Below are 22,927 nucleotides of genomic sequence, written 5' to 3' on the forward strand. Positions count from 1 at the left end.
ACATATTTCTTTTCGATGTGAGTCAAAGCTCCGTGTTGAAGGCCGTACCTTGACCTAAAATGGTTTACTTTTATATATTGTTACTTGGATGGAGAGTTGTCTCATTGGCCATCATACCACATCTTCCTATATCTATGTACCTTTAGCAGAATGGTAGGTCTGATATATATCATAAAACTTTAAAAATATGTAAATCTTATAGTAGAATAACCCATGCATTGTTTTGTAATTTCGTTCTATTTTCTCAGGTTAATCACGGCGTAATTTTCACCAAGCCGGGCTTCTGCTGATTCTGGTAAAACTGTATATATAAAGTGTGAAAACAGATTTGGCGAAAAAATTAAGGTTTTAAAAGTTAAACTGGAACCAGAAATCCCGTTTCTTCGGTCAAGTAATAGATTTCGCGCAAATTTTTTTTTCTTTCGCTGTTTTGTATATAATTCTAGAAGATAGTTTTGATATCATTCGTAAGTGTATGCTTTCTGATTAAGGAGAGTTCTAAAAAATATTTACCTGTTTACTGAAGCTTAATAAGGACCGAGATATCATAATTTGTTTTGAATTTTGTAATTCATTCCCTGACTAATTCAAATTGTTATTACGCATTTGAAAAAAAACGAAATTTTGAATGTGCAATGCTGCGTTGCGTGTGTGAGAGAGGGGTTTCGGCTATGTCTGGCTTCAACTTCAAAACTTAAATTTAAAAACAAAAAGATCATGGTATCCTCTTTCGGATGATACCAAGACCTTGTTGATAAATATTCCGTATACAAATTACAAATAATACACGATGGTCTTGAAGTCTATAATAACGTGTTATAGTGTTCTGATATTTGTCTTTGTAAATCAGTACTTCTTTTGTTTTGTCTATTGTTGTCAGTATCTATTCGACGTGGCTCGGTACTTATACATCCCATTATTGTGCTATGGTTAATTTTTGTAATGTTGTCCTTTGTTTTAGCTTATGTGCTTTGTCTATATGCTTTTTTGTTTTTCTTTGTTTTGTTTTGTTTGTTTTTTTTGGGTTTTTTTTGGGTTTTTTTTCTCTGCTTTATAATGATTAAAAATATAACACAGTCATGACAATGTTGACTGCTGTATACCTATACCGTCTGGTTTTTTTTTGTTCACACATCGTTGTCGATATAATAACCAAGTCAGGAATATGACTGTTATCAATTCCTTTGATGTGCTTGGACTTTTGATTTTGCCATTTGATTAAGAACTTTCCATTTTGATTTTTGCTATTTTACTTTTTTCATATACGAGATAAGTAGGATTGTTTTCAATAAAGATACTATATTTTTATTATGAAAGTAACTTGAAACTTGAAAATTCTAATGCAACAACGTTTGTAACGTTCATTTTGATTGGATAACGTCACTTATTTACATGGCATCAATTGACAATTGATGCTATGGGACGTACGCGCAAGCGCAGACGGCATATGACAGATTTTAAATACATGTTTAAACGTTGTTTTCTGTCAGTTTCATTAGAATGGAGATAACATTATTGTATTTTAAGCTCCGACGGCATCAATTGGGGATTTGATGGTTGCAAATACCCGTTTACTGTCTCCGCTAACGCGTCGCCAGTAAACTTAATTTGCAACCATCAAATCCCCAATTGATGCCGTCGGAGCTTAAAATACAATACAGTTATCTCCTAATTGTATGTCTTATCAAAGACCACAACTGGGTAGTGTGAATACTAACAAAACAAATTATGATGCATGGATTGTCAAATACAATTTATATAACTTTCATAAGACATGTAAGAGAATGACATAATTTTATAGGATTTCAACAAGTGCAAAAGTTAACATACATTGTTCTTTACTTGAAGTGTTAAGTATTAAATGTGGATGGCAAATCAGAAGTTGCTGATATTCTAGTGTATATACTGCTTTGTCTACAACAAATTAGCCTTGTCGTATTTTACTATTCTAACTTTTGCATTATTTTTTAGTAATTTTTGTTAAACGCTGCATATGGTTACATTATGGTATGATTACAATTTACAATGTTCGGGGTGTATATATACGCAGCCACGTCCAAACTAACTTGACTCCTAAATCGTTAAAGGAGTAAGTCCGGTAAGAACCGATTTTGGCCTCAAATTTCAGGTTCATCTGACGAAAGATTTTCACCACTTTTTAAAAATTTAAGTGTCTATTTCATTTGAATCAATTAGTTAAATGAAAGATTTTAACTGATTAAGTCATTAAAAGCGATCCGGTTCAAGCTCAAATATGAAAAATCTACCAAATATGCAAAAAAATGTCACTTTTCAGATGGTTTTTGTCAAAACGAAAGTGGCCGCATCCGTGTTCATCCTTAACCTTTATATAGGTTATGTTTTATCATAAAATACAACTTACATTTAAATATTAAGGATGAAAACGAATGCGGCCACTTTCGTTTTACACGGAAACCGTCTAAAATTTAACTAAAATGATTGAATTTTGAAGATTTCAGTAATTTAGCATGACTTAATGGTGCTACAACCCGATATATGTGCATTGTATTGTCAAAAACAGCCCATATTTATGTAGCAGAAGCATTCAACTGTCCAATTAATAACTAAAAGTTTACATTTTAACAATTTTGTAAAACTGTTATATTTTGGGGCCAACAAAGGGTCTTACCGGACCTACTCCTTTAACTAAAATGCTAGAATTGTGAAGATTTCAGTAATTTAGCATGACTTAATGGTCCTTGTACCCGATATATATGCATTGTATTGTCAAAAACAGCCCATATTTATGACGCAGAATCACGCTACTGTCCAATAAATAACTAAAAGTTTACATTTTAACTATTTTGTAAATCTGATATATTTGGGGGCCAAAAAGGGGTCTTACTGGACCTACTCCTTTCTCAATTGAATTGTTTCATATTTTTCATTTCGAAGCCTTTTATGTTTTTTCTCATTGTTGTAGGCCGTACGGTTGTATATAAATATACTATAACATAATATGTTTATAAATACATGCACAGACACGTGCTCATATTTAATAAATGTCCTTTTGAACCTACCCTTAAAGTAATGGATAAATATAAGATGGATGGATAGATGGAATGGTATTTAACGTCAAGTGACAAATACTTCAGACAAACTGTCAGGTCTTGAATTTTAAATATATTTAAACTGCACTATTTCACAAGGTCAGAGTCCACACGAAGCTATACACGGACACATTATCGGACTCCGACTTGACCGGTCTTGCTAATGCTCCGAGATGTCGTGAGTTCAGAGAACAAATATCAGGAGTAAATACGTTAGTTTTGCCGGTCGCTCATCGAACGACCTACCCTATTAGAGCGAATATATTGCGTAGATATATATTGCTCGGTAAATGTCATTCAATGCATGTACAGGTTTGTATGTTATCTGCCAATGTAGTCCATCAAATTCGTTTAGGTTTTTTTCGTTTTGCCTCAATGCTGTTCGGAGACACATCCCTTAGTTTACGATGTATAATACTTTATTAATCTAAATGTGCACGTTTTAATTAGAGGTGTGATTCATTTGTTGTTTTATAACTAGCATTAAAAATTTCAAATTCAATGTGCAAGACTTTATTGAAATATTAACTATATTTTTTGTTGTTGAATAATAATTGAATGTAGTTATACAAAAATGTGTAAAAATTCATTTGTTGTTTTAAAACTAGCATTTAAACAAATGTGCAAGACCATATTAACTATATTGTTTTGGTTGAATAATAATTGAACGTAATTATACAAAAATGTGTAAAAAATAGAATTACTAATAAGGAAAATTGATCTCTACTTAAGCATGATTTTTTTTGTTCTGAGGGAACATGTTGGATCGTATATATTTGTTGCCCACGTCGTCAGCAATTTTTAAAAGATGTCATGTTGTATTTTATAGTAGAACTTCAATTATTTTGGTCAACTGTACATGACTATTTTCACAACGGAACAGTTACGACAAGAATCAGTTCAAATATTAAAAAGGGTACTTCTGTGCCCCATAATTGCTTTTATAAAGGATACTTCTATAACTTTATTACAGTTTAAATGATTTGAGACTTACTTGGAAAAATCTAACTATTTAATTACAAATGGCAAATGGTTCTTTGGTTAACATTTTCACTGTATATAGATTAAAACATGAATTAATTTGTTATTTAACATGTTCGGTACGATGAAGCTGAGATAATTGTTTAAAATGTCTTTGTGAGAAATTGTGAAAAGTTAAAAAAAATAACATCATGTTACTTGATAAAAAAAAGTAGTGAATGGGTCAAAGCATGTCAAATAAGCTTCAATACAAATCGACATGAGCTTGCAATTAGCCTTTGATCTCTATTTTCTTCTTTTTTCTTTTCCTTTTTTTTTTTACAGATAAATTGTCAAAAACTAGAGAAAAGTAGCATGGAATATCAAATAAAACTTCTTGGATTTTCGAGACATATAAATATATTTATGTCATAATACACTATATGTTTTATAACCATTATGATTATATACAAACGGTATTTTTGCGGCTAAATTGAAAAGAGCATCCATTTGATATTCTTTGGCATTCAATGTTGATGTTAGTGTGTATTTTTGATTTCAAATTCTCAGTCCTGCACTAATGAAGGTTTTTTTTTCTTCATTTCACGTAAACCTAAACCATTTCTTTAAGCGATATTTTAACATTTATATTGACATTTCTTATTTGATAGAGGATGTCACACAGAATACATTCAAAGTTATGGCAAGCCTTTTTACTATTTATTCAAAGTTAAAGATATCTCATATAATATATGAGATATAATATATAAGATACTGTGGATTCATTTATTTTCGTGGGTACCAATTTTCGTGGATTGGTGAAAACTTGCATTTCCGTAAGTATTAGATTTCGTGGTTTTGCCTATCACTGCATACGAAGCCTATATAAATTTTGTTTTCGTTGAATAATTAAATTCGTGGTTCACCTATACTTACGAAACCCACGAAAATTGGCATTCAACGAATATTAATGAATTCACAGTATCTTATATAATTTAATTTTCATATGATATCTAATATGATTATAAGTATAAGATATCTTCTAAAGTTTATAAGATATAATCTAAAGTTTATAAGATATAAACTAAAGTTTATAAGATATAATCTAAAGTTTATTACTAGTATATATTTTATAAAATGCTTTGGACGCACCCAATGTGTATAGTGTTATTTTCGGTTTGTGATCTATGTCGGCCCGAAATCCATTTTTACAATTAAATATCTGATGATGTTGATACAACCCTCGCATGATCGGTATACAAATCTGGAGCACTCATTCTAACTTACATTAACATTTTATCGCATAAATGAATGCAAACAAATAGAAAAGCTGCGCTCAGACGTAAAACTATAATCTTCAAATGCGCTAACTGTTTTATGCTTAAATGTACCTAAATTAAAAGAGAATGTTCCGCTATTTACAGAATATAGTTATGTAGCAATTAACATCAAGCTTTTAAAAAGGTGTGGTTGTTCAAAGTATTGGAAAGTTCTGTGTTTTAAAGCAGATTCCATTGAGTGTGTAGCCAAAGGTAATATCTTTGGTTAGCTTGCTTGTTAGATTCAAACCGTGAAGTCATTGTTAGGTTATGTAAACTATCCTACTTTAAGAATAGAATAGTCTGACCGAAAACCGATCGATCTGTCGGTTGGACTATGCTACTTCGAAAGAAGGGTACTACACCTGACCTAATAATGACTTCACGGTTCAGCTAACAAGCAAGCTAACCAAATATATTACCTTTCGCTACACATTAAATGGAATCCGCTGTAAGCATGGCTGTCTTTTGACCTAATGGTAAGTATGATATGTTTGCATGTTTGAAATTTCGGCCGAAATTTCTGCATTATGTATGTCAATAGTTGGCTAACGGGAATCAAAGAGAGAACATGTACAGGATACGTTAAAAAAAATGTACTGCTATAATTTAAAATATTGCCTACCATAAAAAAAATATTCTTGTATATAATTTGGCAACAAGTTAAAGAAATCGAAATTTGAATGAAGTACATGTTATTTTTATATGAACATGCAATATCATTAATTCTTTTTGAAGGTTTTTATTTTATTGATTCATATATAATTGTACTTCAAAATTCTACATCAAGGGCTACACTATACAACCGAAAATCATTTTACCGGTCATTAAACATTTCTGTTTTAATATCTTTGAATATATATCTTTGTCAAACCGAGATAGTAAATTTTGTTTTTAATGCGTGTTAAGATTTTCTTTTCCGTTTCTTTTTCTGCATCGATACATCACTTTGTACAATAATTGTGTAATCTTCTAACATGCAAACTAAATACCATATCGGATTATTGCATATTAGGTTAATAATAGAAATATTAAGTATAATCGCATCCAAACTGACTCACTATAAAGAAACAATCTTTTAAATAAGAGTGTATACAAGGAATATATATTGATTTAAAAATGCATTCGGAGGTAGAGGTGGGTCTATTTCGTATATTTAATTTTGAGTAAAAATAAAATAAATTTCATAACCGTATAAATGTAATAACAAGTTATTAATAACTAAACAACTGTTGTGAGGTTTTTGTATTTAAAAAAAAAATGATAATTAGATACAAATTTACCAATAAGTAACCTGTTAAACGTGTAATTTTACAAATTGTTAATTATTCTTAATGCATAAAAAAAATTGTGGAGGATGCAATGTTTAAATTTATTCACGTGTAACAGTCCCATCTGTTACGCGTTAAAATGGTGTATACTCAGTTACATTGTAAAATCAATGTTTGACAGATGTTTGGATCTGACATTTGAACTTCCATTATGTGAAACATTGTCGAGAGTAGAAGGGTAAGTTGTTGGGTCTTTAATATTGTATTTTTTGTAAAACATGTAAGAAAATGTCGATTAAGATTTACTTGTTTTCTTACGTTTCTTCATAATTTAATCTGTGTCTATATGATCCTATATAAGTGTGTTTTGCTAGTAACTGATCAATACGCACGTGTTTGTCAAAGTATTTTTGGCTTCGAGGGTTTTTGGTACTGGTTTTAGCATCTGTTGTCGGTACGATAGGCTTCCATGGTATCAATCTGTAAGTTTGCTTTATTAATCTCATTGTCATAGAATGCACAGATAAATTTGGATATCGGAAGATTGATTGTTGAACGTTTCATCTAACGTTAATATATTTCTATTTCTATTTTTATGAACTGGTCGATAAAGCATGTGTTATCAAAGCAAAAAAGTGAGCTTTTTATATAAAAATTAGTTTGTAAACTTTTGATTATCGGCTTTTTCTATTCAAGCATTAAGCAAGCGATAATAGATCAGCTTATATATATTTACAAGTTCAAAACGCAGCTCTTGACATTGTTGGGTTGAATTCAAGGCATTACTGAACAATATTTTAATGAAACGTTCCAACTAATGTAATGCAAAAACAAAAAAATAAACTTTTTAGGGTATTCCTTCCTACCTTATTTATAACGTTTCAAACTTCCCACCAAAAAGTTCCAAATGGAAGTTTTGGTTGTAAATTGTGACATTTGTCATGTGGTGACTAAAAACTTTACTCAAGGTAATTTTATCGTAAAGGAAAAAAAGCGAACAAAAATATATACATACCTTCTTTATTATTGTAAAGGAGGAAACGATCCACACACTTTTTTTCCATGTTAAGCCTTATCATGTTTTGCAATGTAAGCACGTTTCGGCATTTTGTGTTATTTTCTATTACTATGATGCCTCAGTAGCATGTAAGTACTAAGATACGTTAGACAATCTTATTAAAATAAATTCTCATCACTTGCTCCTCGATTTTTTTTATGTCACCGTGTGAGCCCCGGCGACATAAAAAAAATCGAGGAGCAAGTGATGAGAACTTATTTTAATAAGATTGATACGTTAGATTACAGTATATTGATAATCAGTGAACTGGCTGTATTAGACTTGCAATGAGTGGTGATATTTTTGGCTTCGTGTTGAAAGCCACACTGTGACTTTGGGATGTAAAACAGTAACAAAAGCGCCATTCATTTGCTTTTTGTGTGTTTTTTTGCTTTGTATTGCTGTGTATGTTCAGGGCTGATTCTGTGTCATGAACGGATAGCCCAAATCTTTTGATTTTCTATTTCTTCAATGCAGTCTAATTGATACGAATACTAAGTCAACTGTTCCCTCATTTAAATAATTTTCTCACGAAGTATCATCAGCTTTTATTGAATTTGGCATCTTAATTTTTGTCTATGCTTGGTTGATAAAATAGACGATCACTGTTCTACATGCCAAAAGGTTTAGTATGCAACTGTGTGTGCAGTCTTTCAATCAATATTTTACGGTTCAGGGAAGAAATGCGCTATTTTTCTTGTTTACACTGAATTTAAATTTAATTTACAAAAAAGATAACAGTCTTAATGTATGGATATATTTCCTTGCATTCGATTAACCGTTGCACACAAATGATGAACTTCTATAAGATAAATAATCTATATATTAAATATGTTAAATATGTAAATAGACATTCAACATTTGTTACGACTATTTATAAAGACAGATGCATGGTATTTAATCCTAATTAGTTCACGTAGGAATTTATATGAACCTAATTATATGTTGACTAAAAAGGTAAGAAACTGCAGGTCTTTGTATTTTGGAATTATCAGATGAAATGTTCAGAAATATAAGATAAAAGTATTGCAACGTGAAAATATAAAGCTGTAGGTTTTTAGAAGGACTAAGATGTTCTCTTTAAAATATTTCTACTTTGATATTTTGTAAAATAAAAAACCCAATAAAACATACATTAATATTTTATAGCTGTCCTATTATTGTTCATGTCCTATTATCGTTTATGTCCTTTTCTGTCTATGTCTTTTTACTGTTCATGTCCTTTGCTTTTCAAACTTGGTAACGATACTCATTTATTAATGTTAATATACTATTTTGTATTTGTTTTTATATCTATGAGTTTTGCTTCAATATTTAAATTCAGAACTGAAAAGCATGTAGATATAATTGATCTAATGATTTATAGTTTAGTAATTATAAGGGATCAACATTTTTTTGCTAAAATATTAAAATTACTATTAGTAATCATTTTAGCGCCCGGTTTCTTTGCTAATTATTATAAAAATTAATTGATATTGGACGTTGTCGAACATACAACTTGATTCAATTTAGCACATATCTAAATAATCTTTGTAAAATGCCAGAACTAATCTAAGTGTATGTGTAGCATTGTAAAATGCAAGAATGACTCTTATGATATGTGTAATAAATTTTAATATCATAATAAATAAAACACAATTTTTTTTCTGACCGACTGATTATAATGCTAGTTTCTTTTATAATATTTACTTCTACGTCCTATGCACAACTATCTACAGTGTACCAATATTTTCTTCTTCAAAATGATAGACGTTTAACTTTAAATCATTTTTCATTCAATCAATCAATCTATCAAAATGATTGATTATACTTTTGACAAGGTAGTTCACTTCGAGTCGTTGACTGAAAGTTTTGCTTACAGAGATTCTCAGAATGTGGTCTATTGACGTCAACAAATTCAACCCGAGATTTATTTGAGGATATTTGCTTCTGAACTCCAAACTCTCAACTATTCTTGAATGAACCGTGAATATTAATTACTACGTTTTAGCCGAGACTACTATAACACATGGTATAGTAGTCTCAGGTTTGAGAGAGAAAAAAAATAACTGTTTACTGGTTTTATCATGGTTTTTTTCAATATCAAACACTTCACTGATCCTCATGTAATATTTATAGATTATCGTTGATCATCTCAACGAGAATGATTTTCTCGCTTGAGCTGGTACAGCGAAAGTGAGAAAAGCAAGCGAGTTGAGACGACCAATGATAATCTATTTATCGCTATTTTACCTATGACGACGTTGTCAATTTCATCATGTTCATGTCAATTTCGTTAGCAACGCCACGTGGCCTCCTTAGTTTCTAGTGATAATTATTCCATCTCAAGCGAGTAGCATGATATGAAAATTATCACAAAAAAAGATCAAACGAAAAATGCACAAAATAGCGATAATAATTATTATATATATTTACTGCTCAAATAACAACCAATACGGGGTAATATGCAAAGTAACTTACACAAAAAATCATCATCATGACAATTACATTAATATAAAATAATATATTACACAAACAACACAACAAACTTTTATTAGTCCTTAGTTAAAATCTAAGCTTCATTTATAAAACAGAAAAAGGAACTTCCTTATACCGTTTTATAAATGAAGCTTAGATTTTAATTGGTTGCATGTAGTTGGATTTAGAACATATTTCACACTAATCGTATTGTCAAAGAATCTTTACATTGCGATTTTAAATCATTTAAATGGGTTAAATCAATTTTTTACAATTTCTGCCCCTTTGTGTTTGTGAAAAAAGTTTGTATTCACAATTATAAAACCGTTTAAAAATAAAATAGTCTATATTTTGTCATTTCTTTGGTCTTTGCAATGGTTTAAATGAATCGGTTTCCGTTATGAAATTGCTCGAAATCATCGTTGTTCTCGTAGACGACGCAAACTGTCTTTTACGAACAGACGAACACGTGTCATAAAAAGCTGACCGGAACTGTGAACTCATCAGAAAGAAGATCCAAAAGTTACAATGGTAACTGAACAACGACAATAGATTTCCCCATGTATCCCAGTGATCGTCTTCGTCGGCAGTTAAAACTTCTCTTATTCTATCCGTTGCTAGTTCATAGGCATAAATGCAAAATGCAATAGTATCTTGCAATTCTGATACTAAAAATATTGTCAGAATAATAAATACAAGTCCATTAAGTCTTTTCATTTGAGCAGACGATCTATTTCTGTCATGCAAATCTGCAGCTATTCCTCGATTCCGGCGTTGTAGCTTTCTCGCGAGAAGTATTGTTGTTATAAATAGAACTATACAGGGCAAAAATCTGGCAACAAATCCGCTTATGATATAGCTCACCATTACTGATGTTTGCGTTACTCCATACCTCGTTCCCAATACACAACCTTCATAAAGAAAAGCACTTCCGTTCTTTATAGAAAACGGAACAATTTCCACTGAAACGGCTTCATATATATAGACGACGATACCGACTATCACAGAAACTAGTACCGCCATTATTGATGCTTTAATGGAACATAAAGATCTAGCACGGAAAGGATAGCAAATGCAGACAAAACGTTGAATGCCCAAAAGCGCTGTAATCCAGTTTGAAGAAGATCGCGCCATTTCTTCCATGATGTGAAGCACACGCTTTAAAATACACCATGTATATTCAACTGGGTCCCTGTAATGTTCCAGTAGATGGAAGTATATGTGATAGACCGCGACTGCCAAACATATCGCTGAATTAGAGCAAGCAAGCGATGATAGCAAAAATGTCGTCTGCGAACGCATCTTTTTCTTCGCAAATACGTAAATTACCATAATGTTTACTAAAATTGTCAAGAGCGATATTCCAGAATATAAATAAGCAAAAATAGGAACCTGCCATTTCTTTGTTACCATTTGATATGGCCGATCAAAGTAGTAGTAGTAGTAATAGTCGCCTGTTGTCTCGCTGTAATTCCCATCAAATTCTGTAGAGGTGTAATTCCCGCCAAATTCTGTAGATTTGTTTAAATGTAATATTTTTAGGAATGTTGAATTACTCTTCGGTTCATCAAATTGTATTTTCGAGTTCATTTTATTCCTCTACCCAATAAGTTATCACTTAAGTATGTCCTATAAGTGCTATTAGTTCCATTAAAAGAATAATGCATACCAATTTTTCGTCAGAGACAGCGAGACAACTACGAGATAAGTTATATCATGTATTCAGGTTACTTTACAACTGAAGTCAGGACATATATTTTTCAATTCGGATGGTTGAGGGTGTTATGAGTAGTAGCTTACTCAGCGAAATGTGTCATCAAAATACATTCGTATTCGGTGAATGTGGTCGTTTTATAAAATTATTCTGACATTTAAAGCCAATATTGAAATAGCAATTTTTCTAGTTTATTTGGGATCATGTTGATGATAAATGGGATATTTCAAGCACTGCTGAAATCTGACATTGCTTATTTGATCTTTTACTTTATTGTACTTGAAAGGTGTAGTATGACATTTTCTGTGTGTATCAACAACTATTAGCGGACGTGTCAGGAAATTGTCGTAATGACTTCTATCATCAAAACACTTAATAATCGGAAAATAAAAATGTTTCAATGATACTTATCGCTACTTATTAACGACGTAAAATATTGACAAAAGAAGAAAAACGAATTTTATCAATTAAGAACATTTCTACAGCTACGGTCATATGACGCATTCCCTTGGCCTGTTAAATTTACAGAATTGTATCCCTAAACCAAATTTTTAGACTAACTAAAAAAATTTGCGTTAATAAAAGCGTTATAACCGCAGATTAATAAATGTGAAATCTACGATAAAAATGCCATACCCGCAAAAATTATATCTCGATTTCAAAGTCGATCAGCCCTCCAGCGGGAAAATAATCAATCATATCAGGCAAGTCATTTAACTCGTAAAAGTCCATCCGAGGTGGGTGACGTTTTGTCATAATGATTTATACTGATTGTTAAAGTAGTTGTTTTACGTGCGGTGGTGGTTTTACTTTTTGCAGTAAATTTATTTACTGTAAATGATATCTTTGTTTTATTTACAATAAATTTTTAAGTCTTATTGTCTATTCTTCGTATATTAGTTTTAAATTTAAAATTAAATATGTTTGTCAATGTTGGTATTCTGTATATCATTTAAATTAGCGTTAGGTAGCCTAGGTTATTTCGACTGAATTTAATTTCACACGGGCCTGGTAGAATAAGTTCTTCTGTCTTTTTTTATTTATTTTTAGAAATTTTCAATATCACATTTTCATATTTGAGCTTTGTACAACACTCTGTTGTATTTCTAAATAGCTTTATCATAAACCCCTTAACAGCTGTTTTGAAGTTTGACCAAATTGGAGACCCCCTTTTTGTTCCTGAAAAGGTTTAATGATAAAGAAAACTTCAATCATATACACAACGATATTAAAGGTAGATATCTACTTTATTTCGGATAACCTATTTTACTTTATTGTTTATACGGTTGAGATTGTGACAATCGAGATGAACGTTTTAACAAAAAAAAAGACTTTTTTATATAAATACTAGTATATAAAAAAACAAATTTTCAATATGTTACCAAGATTTTCGTTATGAACAGAAATGAATAGGTGCTGCCTAATTAACATTCTGAATTTTGAATATATACTGATTCATAGATATACATAATTTGGTGAATCTGGTGATCTAAGGAGGGTGATCCTTTTGAGTACATTGAATTCGTGTTTGGATTCTGAACCCTTTGGTGAAACAAAATTATTTAAGTTACCAGACCTCTTTTCTTTTTTCAGGTTGAGGACTGAAGCATGATACTGGAAAACAGCTTCCACTTAGATCATTGATAACTATACGCATACATGTATATGCTGTTATCCAAGCAGTAGAAGATATTTGACGCAAATAAGTATAGTTAAACGGAACCGGTATCCAGTTTCTGAAAACTGATATACAGATTATTACCAGTTGGCCTGTACCTGTAGACATTTCCCTATGGTAAGTTAGAAAATTTATCAAATTCCCTTTAAGCCTTTCCTGGTTTGCCGACCTGGATTAAGAATGATCGTTCGTGAAAGTAGTTCAAGGGCCAGTGGCCTGTACAAGGCTATCTTTGACGTTCTTAGGGGACTTTTTTTTTAAAGTATGATCTATAAGTTTAGTTCCTGAAATGTTTTTTTCCATCAAATTATTAAAATTAAAAAGAAGTGCGTGTTGACTCCAAAATCTTTAGGGAAATTTCCCGAAAACAAAATGAAAGTAATAAAACAAACCACAAATCATATAAAAATGACGCAAAAATTTACATCTAAATATATACTTTGTTGACAATATATGATTTCCAGTGTATAGAGTTAAATTTACTTTCAACACATTGCATTTGCACAGCTTATAATTATGTGCATGTACAGGTGTTAAGTTTATTTGTAAATTACGCATCGTATTATAATGTTTAAGCCTGTTAATAATTCTAAAATTAAAATTAAAGAGGAATTTTAATCAGATATGGCGCAAAATGAAAAATATCGACTGCAATCCAAACGTGTATTTCGTCCAACTGGAATTATTTAATATTTTCATTGAGATTAAAAAAAAATGAAAATACTTCCCTATTTTTAATTTTATGCACATATCTTTCTTTTAAACAATTTGTTTACGAAAAAAATTAATGAAGTATATGGCTGGGAGTTGTTCTTCAAATATTTCCTTTCAAAGGTTTCTAAATTCTAAGTTGTAATTTACTTAGTACATGACATTTTCTCCAAATTGTTTTCTTAGCTACTTGCATGTACATTTTTCATAGGAACAGTTTTTTTTTAATATAAAAAGGCACATAGGAAAATTTAATAGTCATTGCGTTGTTACTTATTTGAATGAGTTCCACGACAGGTAGCACTAGTGGAATTGTCGATAGAAAAAATGCATCCCCCCCTTTTGCTAGTGTATCTCTGTAAGTCTCCATTAAAGTTGGATATGCACGTCGCAATCTTTTGATTTCCTTCCAATAGTTTGTGGTTCCTTGGTGGTCCATGTTTTCTGTTCTTTGGTATATGGTTTTGAGTTGACCTGTGTATCTTCTTACTTAATCGTTACATTCTTAAATTAGTCCTGTTTAAAAGTGATATTTTGGCATAACTACATAAAAACATGGCCAAATATATTTTGCTCAAATTAATATTAAGAACAAGGAGTAGCTGACTTACTCAGTGAATATCATGAAAGATGTCACCTGAGTAACTCAATCGGGAAGCCACAATCACCTTTACCCCCCCCCCCCCCCCCCCAAAAAAAATGAAATAAAGAAAAACATTACAATGCAATATTGCTAGAATTAATATTCCATTTCGTAATTATCTAGGCGTAAATTTGATTAAAGCAATGCGTTTAGATTTTCGTTCCGACGGTCGCTGTATATAAAGAAGCAGATGAAATTTACATATATGAATACGAGGCTAGCAACATACACATTTGAAAACAAATATAACCATACATAAATAAAACTTTTTATGGACATAAACGTAAACATTTTTTTTATAAGAGAATGGTGAATGGTAACGTTTAGATGACTCATATATGAGGGGGTATGGACGGGGTCCTTCGTGTCTGTATTGTTTAATAATTTTCCATCCTTCATAACTTTGTCTATGATTTTCTAGTGTTTATATTTCAGCCCTCGTTATTTTCTTTTCTCTATTTTTGTGGTCCATTTTTCTTCAGAATAGGTCCAATAAAATCTTTTTGTAAACCTTCATAGCCCCTCATATTTATATTTTGATGGGTTGATAATAGCCGTCACTGAAATGGACATAATCGTTGTAGAAGTCAGCTGAAAACGGCAACTGCCAGGTATCGTAATATAACGAGAGACAAAAAATGCACATTACATATAATAAACAACTCTAATTGTGTAGGTAAATATTAAACCATTCATGTTATATGTAAAGTGTGTGCAAGTATACTAATATAGAATTAAAATGTCAAAACTTTTAATTATGTTAATTCAAAAATGTGTATTACTATCAACATGAAAAGAATTAAGATAAGTTTAAAGAATTCTATAATACATTTGAAACGCAATTCCATGAATATAACATTGCGGTTGAACAAAAATAAAGAGATTTATTTTCTGTTAAAAATTTCGTTTACGGTCTGTCATTTCAATTTAGCAAATCAGGAAACTGTCTCTCTTGAAACATTTGGATTTATGAAAAAAATGTAATACAGAGACTACATTAAAATTGTGTGTTTTAATTGTGTTCCCTTCATCTGAATATATTCTTTACTATTTAACGGAAATAAGTTTGCCAAATAAAAAAAAATGCGTATTAAAAATATTATATTTTTATTTAATAAGTTAATTACATGTAAATTTGTTTAGTTCACATTTGATTTAAATTGCACATCAAATAAGATTGCGAAAAAAATAAAACATATTAAACGATAAACTAACATGAAATGAAAGATCAGGAAACGGAAGGTCGTTTTTATAAACTTATTTCCTTCTAATCTTTGTAAAGATCGCATAATCCGTCGTAATGTCATTTATAACCCTGACATGCAGACAATAAGTTTTTTAAAACAAAAAAACATAAAATAAAATTATCAATAGCAATTTCCCATATTTAATCCTACGTTCCATACCGTTGACAGCTAAAAAGCGGCACATCTACAGTGACTTGAAATGGCCCTTAGCTAAAACAATACATCATGTTATGGTTGAGTTGTTTCTAAGCCCTGGGCTATCTTTTTCTACCGTTTATACATACACTGTCGTCTGAATGAGAGGTCCCAATGGCGAATAGTGAGGATTAGAAATTTGTTTACATGGGCCAATTACTTATCGCCTTTGCATTTTAATGAGGAGTATTTAACTTATTAATAACTCTGATTACTCTAATTAATATTTTGATTTGAGTGATAGTGACCTACATTCAGAGTAATTACTTAGTTGATGGAGATTTAAGTGAAAGAATTCGAGTTTAACCCATCATTTAAAGTCGTTCTCTCACCTCTAAACTATACACGTGTTACACAGTTATATTATAACGGGATTTTTAATAATAGAGTGGACAATTTCATTTTGGGGACTTATTCATACTGTGTATTGTGACAGTGAATTTTAAATTGAATGATGTATTTTGCGGATGAGACTAGAGTTATCCCACAAGGTGATTTACAAGACGGACAAAAACATATGGTACGTACTAGTATATTACGCGTATCTTTTAAAAGATGAAGCTTTCAATAAACTAAATTTACACATTTGGATAAATTCACGCATTTATTTTCTTTCCATAAATAAAAGTATCATGAAATAAATTTCACACAGGTGATAATGTTAAAAAAAGACATCAAATCGTTTTCAATTCTAAATGCGTATATGTCAAACAGTTGACCAGAAAAAAACGATGACACCGGTGTTTATGTAAAAATTGATAGATCCGGAAGCAATGAGTTATAGCTACTGATACATAAATATATACATATATATTTAGTGTTTCTACACTGGATAGGTCGCCGCCGTTAGTGGTGTTTCCGGCTTCTCTGAGTAATTGATATTAGTTGTTAACATTTTTCTGACTTCGCTGGTCAGTTTTTATTGCCAAGTGGAGACAAAGGTTTAGGTCATCAGGTAAGGGTCGTACGATTTATATTTTTTATAACGTAACTATTAACATACATGCATCAATGTCATCCCGAGTAATTGCTCTTCCTTGTATAAAACTTGTGTACACTTAAAAGGTATTAACCCACATTTATATATATGTATGTATGTATATAAGTGCATGGTAGGTTATGACGATTTTAAGGGCGAAGACCTCTCTGATGAAATGATATTTATAAAATGTACATGTATTATCGAAACAGTAGCTAGAGTTTTTATTGTAGACTGAAACGAATTGTTTTGATGTTTTCGTCAACCGCAAAATATGCATGTGCATAATAATGATGTGTATATTTTTACCATGCATGAAATGTAATTATAATATGCCAGCAGTAGTCATAAGGCGCAATAGATCGTAAACACATGGATAGTTCTATTCTTCTTTTTTTTTAAATTCGCGAATATATACAATTCGCTCACCACCGCATTTTTCAACATGCATACATATATAGTATCATAATATCAATTTGGTCCATCTAGTAACTTTTACTAGTTAGTATTGACTGTTTCTGGTCCCAGCTTTGAATAAATAATCATTAAAACAACTTTGCTTTAAAAGTCCAAACGCCTGCTTCTACATGTATCTATTGGTACATCTTTTATAAGAAAAAACAGACTACCGGTATATAGGACAGACTGTTCAAGACAGACCGTGACAGTGATACAATGATACTATTTATTTGTATACAATCATGCGTTATTTATTATGTCAAAACGGACCTTTATACTACTTATTTTGTAATCCAGGAAAAGGAATTTAGGATATATCGATTGATAAGCGATTGTTAACGAATTATTAACTAAGAACCCGGATATATTAACCCATTTGCGAAATATTTCCATGGGGACCATCAGTCATGTCCAAATAGTGTCTGAATTATTTGAGACGCATCCTTTAACCAGTGCAGGGAAATACCCAAAGAGTTCATAAATTAGAATTAACTGATATATTTTCAGATATGCCAGAACCCTTCCTGTCCAACAGTTGTTGAACCATTTACCAACCGGTTGATTTGCCAGTGCTACAACACTCTACCGGACCATCAACCGGTACCTGTGACGTCTATGCAACAGAATCCGGATATCAGCAACGGGGAACCAGCTCTCTATAACTCGGCATATCTAAGAGTTAACTCGCCAGAAAGAAAAGGTGTTCGTCCCCTACAGGTAAATAAAGATATAACAAATTTAGATAAGAAACAATTCAGTGATAAGTAAATGTCCTACTAGTCTTAAATACACCTTTATATGTTCCTTTTGCAAAGGTATGTGCTTCAGTTTTCCGAACTTGAATTTTATACCTATCTAAGATACCATTTTTTTAATGATACATCCTAAATTTATTTAAAAACAGTCTACCAAATTAAAGTTCTGTTTTAAATATGTTTCAAATAAACAATCAACAGTCACGAGAAGATACGCAGAATTTTTGCACTGAATTGTCAACCAGTAATGTGTCAGAGAACGTACTTTTGATTGATAAGCGAAAAGGTCACGCATTACATCACAAGGCGAATCCAACCGGCTTTTGTTTATAGTCTCTCTAATGAAAAGAAATATTATGCAGGAGGAGATATACATAATTTTCACGGTCCAATGCATTCGTGGTAAATTTAATGTGAAGTTAGAAATAAAACAGTCCCGTTTTATGGTACAGTGAAGGCGAGGTTTTCCTTCAGACGCCTTTAGTATAATTGTTTAATATTTAGTTTGTCAAAGTTAACTTACATGAAGGAATTTTGTTAGTTTTCATCACACGAACCGGCCAGCATTTGTACTGTTAAAGTAGGATAGAGTCAAGAATTTGATAAAAACAATGGGGGGGGGGGGGGGGGGGGGGGAGCGGGCGTTATTTCCCGAAATGATAAACTGTTCCTACCTAGACCATGCTTTTTCTAACAATTTTATGTATACATTTTTTTTCACCAAATTATAATGCGGTGCCCCTTAACTCACCGAACCCGTCACTATATACATGTATATTGTGTTTGTTTTTTGTGTTGCTTGGTTGCTGTCTTGTTGAAATATAACCGTATCTCCTTTGATGCATAACTTCTTGTTCATTATACATTGTATTAATATCTATAACGTCTCCATGATTGAGAGTTTAGATAGTCATTGAGGTCAGATTGATATAGATAAAATGGTTTCCGAAAGGTTCAAAATGACCATTGCTTTTGATAAATTTAGTTTCAACTTTTTATTATTTATATATTTGCCTCATAAAAGCCGCCTTTAGGTACTATAAACAACCAGTTACTATAGAATGAACTTTGTATCAATGTTGTATTATATAATATAAACAATCCACATGCAAAATTGTGATGGTATATACTTTTACTAGTACTAATTCAAACACTCCTTCCTTTTAACAGGGAAGACCAGAATCAAGTCTTGAAAGTTTAGCCATGCTAAGTTCAGGATTCAATCCCGGTGGAGCACCGAAGACCACCCCAAACTTTGATTCACTCATCAAGCCACAAGTCCACGACTATATAAACATGTAAGTTTTATTTGAATCGTCATTTACAAATGTTTAAAAGTCTGTTGTACTTATATTCATCATTATTAATTTTTAGAGTAATTGAAAATTTCTGTGAAAAATTGTCACAAGTTATTAATTCAATGCTTATGGAGTTTTGATACTGGAATAAAATAAAACCCTGAAATTTTTTCATAGTGAAAAGATGTTTTTTAATAACAAACGTTTTATTTTTACAGGCAAAAAACCACATATGATGTTAATCCAGGTAAAAAAGTTGATACTAGACACGCAACTGGTGTATTGAAAGCATGGCTACGAGAACACAGGAAAAGTCCATATCCTTCCAAACAGGAAAAAATAATGTTTACACAAATAACCAAGATGACAATGACACAAGTATGCACATGGTTTGCCAATGCTAGGCGGCGAATGAAGAAAGAAAATTCGGAAGAAGGTGGCTCATCAGACAACAACAGTGATTCGGGCGCTTCCGGTGACGAAGACGAGGATGGCACAGATAGTCGAACTGATACGTCATCACAAGACTCAAGAAAATCCATGCCAGCTATGCCAGTTATGCCATCTATGCCATCTATGCCTTCTATGCCAGGTACATATTTTAATATAACAAAGTGTCTTTTATATATAAGGATGACTGCACAATCTAGTGATCTTAACTTGTAGAAAACATAAAATGTATATCACTTTATTTGTATATTTTACAAAACTTACGTTTTCTGCAAAAATACTAGTACACTGGGCTGTCAAAGTAGCAAGACCAAGTGCGATATTAAATGAAATATCTTATACCTAAAATATGTATCAAAATTCGTAACTAATTAACTAACTAACTAATGAATGGTTAGGCTTCTGCAAATATCTAGTTCTCACATGAATATATTTTGCCATTCTGAAATGTTTTTTATCTTCTTTTTTAGCAACAACAATGGGAACAATTTCTACAAACACAAAAGATTCTCGCTTACCGGGTTTCGATACTTTTATGTCTTCAATGAAGAAACAGTTAATAAATCCACAGCCTCCTGTCTACAACCCGCCATGTCAGCAAGTAAACCCCATGGCAGTCAGTCATCACTATGGCAACGAACAAGTCATGAACGGAGGGATGAATAATTTCAACCAAGAAAACTATTACGTGCCATATAGTAGTTATTGTGACACTGACGCTAACCTTTATCAGCATAATTATTACGAACCTCAGTTTAATGCGCAGCATTCAGGATTTACAATGTATGATAACCCGGATGACAAAATTTCAGCAGGGTACCAGCAGAGCTACAACAACTTCGAGACTCATACAACAACAGACCCTGCGAGCGGGAAAACAAAAATTTGGTCCATATCAGAGTTGATAGGTTCAGCCATGAATATAAACAATCAGATAGAAATAGAATGAAAAGTTTCGCATATGGATTTTTACATGTCTCACAATTTTGGCCTTCTAGTCCTTCACGGTCAGCCATTGGTGTTCAAATATCGAGTTGTAACATTGCATTTCTTTGATGTTCCGAAAGATGGTGCAACGAGTCATATGCTTATTTGCATAATGCATTATGTTAATGTTAGTGCAGAAAAATGCCGAGACTATCGAGTCGTTTAGGCTTGACAATTCCTGTTCAAATATGAATGGTAATTCATAACATTAATGTATAAAATTTCGATTTTGATTAGTATTAATATGGTCTCTTTCATTTAGGTTTCATGTACAACTTCCATTGACCACGTGGTGATCATTTGAATATTCATAATCATGACATAATTTAAGGTTTCCAATATTTTCTTTTTGAAATTATGGACGTATTTTATTTTTTAGATGAAACAGTTGAAATTGTTATAGATAGAAGATGTCTTTGTGTTTGAAATGTTACGTTTATATATTTTTTTTTAATTTATCTGTAAAACATTCCACATTTTCGTATTTCCTAAAAAGAAATTCATTGTTATCAGTATTACGTTTTAATTTAAAAAGATATTTTTAAAATATTTTTAAGACATTGCAGATATTTAAATAAGTCTGTTGATATTATATGGTGCTTTTGAGATTGGTAGGTGCTAACTATGAAATTAATTTGTTGTTGGTTAAATAACATTGGTAATTATTATTTTCATGTTTTTTATTTGTAAATTGTATGAATGGATTGTAGGGGCATTATCTCATTCTCCCGTGCAGAGTTATCGGTCCCTGATCTCTCTCAAGAGCGAGTACAATGACCGATAACTATGAATGAGAGATTGGCATTATCTTGGAATGGTTCCTTGGTGTCGCAGCATTTGTCATTGACTGATTGAGTAATGAGAGTTTATATTGTTTTATTCTGTAATTTGTAATTGATTATGACAACATTGTTTTAGTGCACATGTATGTAAAGAAAGATGAAATGAATTTTATTTATTAATAAACTTATGAGAACTTTTATTTTTAGTTTAGTGTGGCAATACAATCTAACATTATTCAAGGATCTGGACGGGGTTTAAAAAAATAGAGAATGATAGAAGAAAAAATAGGGTGCTTCAATATCATGAATTGAGAAAAATGTACAAAAACAAAACCAAATAAAAAATAGAAAACGTAATAGTGAGAAAAAAACAGAGAAAAATGCCCTAAACATGAAAGATTAAAGAATAATGAACCCCAATCCTCATGTTTTTTATGCTCAAAATAAGCATTTGTTACGTACACGATTGTATTGATATTAGAAGAGATATGGATTATATATGTCAGCACTAAGAAAAAAACACAAATAAAAACAGTTGATAAATCAGAGGATATTTATGGGCTAATTTTCTTTAATACCCAAAACGCGAAGCAAACACTTGGAATACTGGCCTTTCTTCTCTTTTACTTGAACATCTCGTGTTCTTCCAGTGATTAATTCACCCTATGAAAATGTAACGGGGTTTTATGATCTCAAATGTTAATATTTTGGCTTTTTAAAATGAAACCTTTTGCTTAGCATCATGGAAGAGGATTTTCCCAGTAAAACCGGACATGCAGACGATAAGCCACGTTAACCTCTAAATGATTGGATACAGCATTTGCTTAAGAACTGTTGTTGAAATTCCAATTTTTTTCTCTCTCAGTTTTTCCACATACTTTCACTTTTCCATAG

At 31.5% G+C, this 22,927-nt stretch overlaps 2 protein-coding genes across 5 annotated transcripts; one reads left to right on the forward strand and one right to left on the reverse strand.

Annotated features, from left to right (window-relative positions):
* LOC134721128 (iroquois-class homeodomain protein irx-5-like) lies at nt 1-22,233 on the forward strand. 4 transcript variants are annotated; one of them, XM_063583888.1, is made up of 7 exons: nt 1-153; nt 249-295; nt 13,443-13,644; nt 18,269-18,478; nt 19,687-19,814; nt 20,033-20,406; nt 20,735-22,233. In XM_063583888.1, exons 3-7 carry the CDS (start codon nt 13,642-13,644, stop codon nt 21,211-21,213), a joined length of 1,194 nt encoding a protein of 397 aa, XP_063439958.1. In that variant the 5' UTR covers nt 1-153; nt 249-295; nt 13,443-13,641; the 3' UTR covers nt 21,214-22,233. The 4 variants fall into 4 exon arrangements, with proteins under 4 accessions (XP_063439958.1, XP_063439959.1, XP_063439957.1 ...); XM_063583889.1 differs by lacking the exon at nt 249-295 and having other exon boundaries at nt 4-153; XM_063583887.1 differs by lacking the exons at nt 1-153; nt 249-295; nt 13,443-13,644 and adding an exon at nt 16,276-16,843.
* LOC134721127 (sex peptide receptor-like) lies at nt 9,788-11,935 on the reverse strand. The gene has a single exon (XM_063583886.1). The coding sequence runs from the start codon at nt 11,723-11,725 to the stop codon at nt 10,490-10,492; it is 1,236 nt and encodes a 411-aa protein (XP_063439956.1). The 5' UTR covers nt 11,726-11,935; the 3' UTR covers nt 9,788-10,489.
* Nucleotides 22,234-22,927: the final 694 nt, after the last annotated feature.

This window comes from Mytilus trossulus, chromosome 6, assembly GCF_036588685.1.
Source record: "Mytilus trossulus isolate FHL-02 chromosome 6, PNRI_Mtr1.1.1.hap1, whole genome shotgun sequence".
Lineage (NCBI taxonomy): Eukaryota > Metazoa > Mollusca > Bivalvia > Mytilida > Mytilidae > Mytilus > Mytilus trossulus.